This window comes from Prunus avium, chromosome 1 (genome assembly GCF_965620075.1).
Source record: "Prunus avium chromosome 1, drPruAviu1.hap1.1, whole genome shotgun sequence".
NCBI classification, from domain to species: domain Eukaryota; kingdom Viridiplantae; phylum Streptophyta; class Magnoliopsida; order Rosales; family Rosaceae; genus Prunus; species Prunus avium.
In genome coordinates this window covers 8,412,798-8,419,278 of record NC_142284.1, presented here as the reverse complement: position 1 = coordinate 8,419,278, position 6,481 = coordinate 8,412,798, and the positions used below count along the sequence as shown (strand labels likewise).

The following is a 6,481-nucleotide window of genomic DNA, read 5'->3' as shown; positions in this document are numbered from 1 at the left end:
AGTGCTAGGAAGTATATAGCAAGAAAGTAAAGTGCTTGAATTAAAGAGGCCAAAATAAAGATAAAGAAAAATGCCAATAACAAATAAGATAAATAATTTCAATAAAACTTAAAGCCAAATAAAAACTCAATTAAAGGTGCTAAAACTGAAGAACACCAAAATTTATGAAGGTTGAAAGTGCTGGAAAGATAAATAGACAGAAAGATAAAGTGATGGAAATGCAAATCCATATAAATGAAAGTTTGGTAGTAAAAGTTAAACTTGGTAAATCTAGGGGTAGTAAAATGTAATTTACCCTTTTAGCATTTTATTTCTGAATAACTAGATGCACTGAAAATCCTTACATTACAGCACACTTTTTTATTTATTAATGGGCTCAGGGTCCACCCAAAGGACAACAATGGCCCACCCACGGGCCACGGTCACAGTGGGACCGTCTTCGCCAATATCTTCTTTGTCTCCCTTGTTTTGAACTCAAGTTTTTACTTTATAAACTCCCAAAGCTTTATACAAATTGGACTGAAGCTTTCAACTTGTAAGCTTCAGAACCCAGGAATTCCTCTAATGGCCAATCAGTCCTCCTCTTCGTACCCAATCCTTTGCGCTTCCTTCAATCAAGACACCAGGTAAACTGAAAGTTCACATATTTTTTTCTTTCCAATTTATTTATTTTTCTGGTGGAAATTTGTAATTCTTTCGAATTTGTCAGTTGCTTTGCAATTGGGACAAAGGATGGCTTCAAAATATTCGATTCCAATACAGGGAGGCTCTGTTACGAACGAGGCAAGTTATCGAATTCATTTATTGCTTCCCAGAATCAAACTAAGAAAAAAAAAAGCACTACACAAAATTTCAATTTTTGTTTATATGGAAAATTATGCTGCAGGGTTTTTTTTTTTGAAATGATTTCTGTAGTGGGCTGTTTCCATTTCTTTTAATATTTACTTATTTTATTTTGTTTTTGGTTAGCTATTGGAGCTTTCGTTATTGTTGAAATGCTATTTAGCTCTAGTCTTCTTGCCATTGTTGGAGCTGGTGAAGAGGTATGTAATGTAATCAGTTAATAGTTAGTATTGGATTCTAGCATGATAAATTTACTAACATTCTGACTGCCACAGCCATCTTTATCGCCACGGCGTCTTTGTTTGTTCAACACCACAACAGGAACTGCTCTTCGAGAATTAAATTTTTTGACTTCAATACTTGCTGTTCGCATGAATAAGAAAAGGTAACACGAAATTAGTCATCATGAGCTTGTGCTACGAATTTGTCTTGGTTAATTATCATAATAATCTTTAATTCGATGTTTCAAGCTGGTATATGATATATCATTTCATTTGTTAACAAAATTTTCGAGCCTAGATACGATAGCAAAGACAATTGGCATATTTGGCACTTGTAGACACTTGTTAAGACAGTTATCGAGGTTCTGTACTATATAGTGAGATTTTACAAAATTATCATGTGATAATGCTCCCCCATTTTAAAGTACCGAATTATTTCGAAGTTCTACTTTGTTTAACCCTTTTCGGTTCTTCTGCATGCATCTATGCAATGCAATCATATAGGTATGTATGGGTACTGCAAAAGTTTGTACAAATACTTGGAAGTGCATAGATTTAATGTTCTATATACATTGTTTTCCAATTAAAAAAACTATAAATGCTTTATTTTTTTGATACTTTTGTAAAATCATTTAAGTGGTGCAGAACTCACTCAGCCCATTGGAGACGGTTGTTAATCCATTAAGTGAACTTCAATTCTTTCTCCTTGTTGAGGATTTTGATATGCTTTTTTGGGAAATGCAGACTTGTTGTCATTTTACAGGACAAAACATATGTATATGACATAAATAGTCTTGGAATCTTGGACACTATTGATACTATACCAAATTTAAAAGGTGAAATTGGGTCACATTTCTTCTTGTACCAGTATGTGGATTCACACTGTTCAACCAGCAATCTGCCTCAAAACCTATTCTTATAACTATCTTTTTTCATTCTCCTCAGGGCTCTGTGCATTCTCTCCAAGTTTGGAAGGGTGCTTCTTGGCTCTTCCTGCTAGCATCTCCAAGGGATCTGTGTTGTTGTACAATGTCATGGACCTGCATTTACATTGTGAGGTTATGGAATATGATATTCTTTTTCATACATGACACAAAGATGGTAAAATAAGTATGACGTCACTTCATTTTGTTATCTAGATGAATTAATACTTCTGAAAAATGTTTTTCAACATGAATTTAGAGCTTTTGTTTTAATAAGCCTTAGTGTTCTTTTTTACCAGTAATGTGGAAGATTTGTGGTTTTGTTCCTCTTCTATCTTGTTGGTCAATTTTCATGGTTCTGTTTCATCTACACAGCCAAATGTAGAGGAAGCACACAAATTAGAAAAATAGATGTTTCTTTTAATTTTTCGGAAGACATTAAAAGTAAAATGGTGTAAGGTGGATCCTGCAGTATGCTTCTTTAGATGCCTGCTTTCAAATCCTCAAGAATCAGGATGCTTTGCAACTGCATTTTGAAAATATGTAGTCATATTTCAAGAGTATCTGAATTGATTTTTTTATTTTAAAAATAAAGGATCAATCTTCATGGAATTTTATGCCTTTATTTAGTTGTATTAGATATGCAGCAAAAGATACTTCTCTTTCCTTCTTCTAATTTTATGTATATTTATGTTTCTTGAATTTGAACTACAGATAGATGCTCATCGAGCCCCCCTTGCTGCAATGGCTCTTTCTTCCAATGGGACGTACATAGCAACAGCATCTGAACAGGGGACCATTATACGAGTCCATCTAGTCTCGGAAGCAACTAAGGTGAAGAATAGCAAAAGAATTTCTTTTATCAAATTGAAGGGCAGTAGTTCCTTTTATCAAATCCAAGTAATATTTGTTGACCAGCACCTTGGATCTCAAACATATGTGTATATTTATATACTGCATAAGAATTACTGTTCCATCATCTCCTTTCCTGACCTACAGCCACTGAAGCAAGTTGTGGCAGTACTTTTAATTGACTGTACTTTATTACAAGTAATATGGAGGTCTAATTAATCCTTCTTTGGCAGTCTTATAGCTTTCGAAGAGGGACATATCCGTCAACTATATTTTCTTTGTCATTTGGGCCATCTATGCAACTGCCAGATATTCTTGTGGGCACAAGTTCTTCAGGTTCTGTTCATGCTTTCTCTCTGGGGTTCTCTATGTATCAAAGGTGAGAACTAAAACTGAACATTTCCTTTCCTAACAACTGAACATTCTTAAGTTAGCACATTGATGTTGCACGTACCACATTAAGTCTAAATATATTAGGAAACTGACTCACGTATTTGCTTAATGTTGTTGCACTTTTCTCATGTCTTTAGATATGTAAAGCTCTAGGCCTTCAGTGGCATTTGCTTAATCTTTTATTTGCTATTTATCTTCCTTCTGCTAGTTGCAATAGCAGTTGCCCTAAAAGAGAAAGGAGAAGCTGTATTAATAAAATTATGTTCTGACAAATGCTTAATCCTTATTTTAATTGTTGCATAAGTCTTGCTGTTCAATCTTCATGTCGAATAAACTTATAAAAGAGTCTGTTCAAAAAAGTGAATTTACAAAAGAAAAAGATAAAGAGGCAGTTCCTTTCAAATCCTTGTTGTTCACAATGTTCATGCAGTACACTTCTTTATGTTTTCCAATGTTAGAGAATATTTTTTCATCCTTCTAATTTTCATTTGTAAATTCAAATATCTTATTTTTCTCTCTTAGCAGAAGCAAAAGATCAGGAAGTTTTCTTGGATCAATTATACCTGGCTCTGTTACGGATGCATTGGATCCAGCCCATCATGATGTACTTCATAATGCTGCACCAGCAGGAGTCAAAAGGTGGACCAGTTTATAACTTACAATACTGTATGCATTAGTACATTTTTACCACTGGTCTACTGACAACACAGCACCATAGGTATGGCATATCGTGTGAATAGGATGAGACTTATCTGGCAGTCTGGCTCAGACTCTAAAAAGTCAGTTGACTACTGGTTGTTTCAAACTCTATTTTCTACTTCTAGGGGAAGTATTGCGCCTTTATGGTTTCTCCTGTAAACTGAGTGCAGTCTTTGTCTACGTAACTGAACATCTCTTTGATATTAAATTATGATATAGGCGCTTTTGTCAGACCTTGTGGAAACAATTCTGGATGAATACACCTTAGTTTCTGGCCAGCCTTGTCTTTTGTTGCTTATTCTAAGTTCCATAGAAGATTAAGTTTGTTATTAAATCTTTTGGTTATTGGCTTTTTGGTATATTTAAGGGTGAATTTCAAAAACATTGTGGTGTGTTGCACAATGTGCACCGTATACTTTTGGAATATAATACAGACCAGAGTTACAGATTGAGATTTAAGAAACAACAATATGTTTGACTGCTATGTAATTATGAACTGCTTTCCAGCTAAGTAAGAGAAGTTGTTGATAAGAATCCATTTTACATTATGATTATTGTGTTGTTGCTGTGGAATTGTGAACTTTCCAGTTAAGCAAGGGAGTTTGTTTATAAGAGTGGGTCTTTATTCTTTCAACTGGCCCATGGATTAAGATTTTGGTCATAGGCCATACCTGGGTTGTGGACATTTGGCAATTCAGATTTTACTTCTGATATAATATCCATTCTTGCTATTGTTTTCTCTTTAGCCCATTAATTCCTGAAGTTAAGTTTAGTGTTTTATAAATATATTTTAAATTTTTTAACAGCTATGCCGTGATTCGAAAGGTTGACAAGGTTGCTGATACATCAACTTCAGAAATTGTGGCTTGCAGGTTTGTTACCGGTTGTTGTCTGTACTCTTATAAAGTTTAAGTATCTTCTTTGGTTTTCCTTTGTTGACCCTCCCCATTCTCAATCCCTTTCTACAACTTAGGGTTCTGAATTAGCCAGTTGAATAGTGTTCTCAACAGTAAATAATGTACAAAGCATTTTTATGCAAAACGTTTTTCACATGCCCAACAGGAGTGGCTTTCATTGGGCCGTGAACTACTGCTGGATTTCCATGAATGATTAAAAAGTTTGAAGTACCAACTCTCATGTTTAAATTTCTAGTTCATGATCGACTGGTTTTCATTGATGACCACATAAACTTGATGTGCCATCTCTCTGAGTTATAAGTAAAAGTATATTATTTAAATATGCACTCTTGGGGAAGATGTGGAGGCAACAAATTCCTCGCACCTCTTTGCAGTGTAGGTTTTGAATACTGTTTGAATAAAGCTACTTAATAATCTTTTCTTTATTGAGGTTTGTCTGCTTATGTCTTATTGATTACAGTTGTCGATTATTTCTACCTTCTTATTGGCTTGAATTCTTCCTGTTTGGACTTTCATTTCAGGGCAACTATTTCCATTATAACATACAATGGGTACTTCCAGGAGTACAACTTAAGCATCAACAATCAGAACGAGTTCTCGTGGAGTTTGGAGCGTGAATTCAAGCTACTGACTGTCATCTCAGACGATGCCATCAGCTCCTGATGAAAGTGTTGGAATGGATCATCTCCGAAACTCGGGGAAGTGCACGCTATTATTCAAGCCCAGCAGACAGAATTGTGCTAGTATGCTTGAGGTCTAGTGACTAGCCTTGAAGGATCATGTAAATTGGGGGCGGTAATTGTCGACATGACACGGTAACAGTAGGTTAGTATTGGGCATATTTCGTGTCAGGATCTCGTCCCAGCTAACATATGATAAGTTAACAGTTTATGTGGTGTGCATAAAAGTGGAGATTTCTACATATATACTTGTGAATAGTTGAAGCCTTTAACCCTTACCAAAATATGTATCTCTAAATTGATCATAACGAGCGGGTACAGCTTTTCAATAAAAGAAGTAATTATTTGGTTGGTCATAAATGCTTTTGTATCGTTTATGTAATGGTCATCAATTGTAAGTGCCCTCCATTGTTAGCGTGCGTGTTTCCATCGGATCAAGAGCAATGACATTGTGTTCCAGCAGCACAATTGTTTTTGTATTGAAGCTCTCATAACGTGGGAGGGGTAATTTTCCAAAAGTTCAAAATTAATTCAAACCATTTTAGGGCTTAAGTTTACATACACACCATAGGTAAAATTAGGGGTAGGCATGGTCCAAATTGAATTGGTTTCGCTTCAAAACTACAGTCGAATCAGTTACAATATAATGGTTTGGATCGGTTTGATTTTGATAAAAGTCATGAAGAAAACTGAACCAAATCAAACCAATTTAAGACATTTAGTTCGATTTGGTTTGGCCGGTTTCGGCCTAAATCCCAATTCTCATTCCTTTTGCATTTTTTCAACATTGTTAGCCCAATTACAACCAATAAATTCACAGCTTGCTCCATACTTAAATCATTTTCCAGGAAGAGAGTCACTTCTTTGGTTCTCTCTTGCTTTTAGGCATTCTTTTTTCATTTGGCTTGGCTTGCTTCCTGGTTGGAGGCTTTTTTTTGTTTGGTCATGTAACA

At 35.1% G+C, this 6,481-nt stretch overlaps 1 protein-coding gene across 2 annotated transcripts; it reads left to right on the top strand.

The window, feature by feature from the left end:
* The first annotated feature begins 482 nt into the window (after positions 1–482).
* Positions 483–5,888, top strand: ATG18B (autophagy 18 B-like protein). 2 transcript variants are annotated; one of them, XM_021963195.2, is made up of 11 exons: positions 483–626; positions 710–783; positions 970–1,043; positions 1,119–1,228; positions 1,809–1,900; positions 2,010–2,122; positions 2,702–2,821; positions 3,073–3,218; positions 3,758–3,871; positions 4,738–4,803; positions 5,370–5,888. In XM_021963195.2, the coding sequence occupies exons 1-11, from the start codon at positions 565–567 to the stop codon at positions 5,509–5,511; spliced, it is 1,113 nt and encodes a 370-aa protein (XP_021818887.1). In that variant the 5' UTR covers positions 483–564; the 3' UTR covers positions 5,512–5,888. The 2 variants fall into 2 exon arrangements, with proteins under 2 accessions (XP_021818887.1, XP_021818886.1); XM_021963194.2 differs by having other exon boundaries at positions 3,755–3,871.
* The last annotated feature ends 593 nt before the right edge of the window (positions 5,889–6,481 follow it).

Coding starts and splice junctions, on each gene's coding strand:
- ATG18B (XM_021963194.2), top strand. CDS start 565: ATGGCCAATCAGTCCTCCTCTTCGTACCCAATCCTTTGCGCTTCCTTC. Junction 1,044..1,118: donor TTGTTGGAGCTGGTGAAGAG/GTATGTAATGTA, acceptor TGACTGCCACAG/CCATCTTTATCGCCACGGCG. Junction 4,804..5,369: donor TCAGAAATTGTGGCTTGCAG/GTTTGTTACCGG, acceptor CTTTCATTTCAG/GGCAACTATTTCCATTATAA.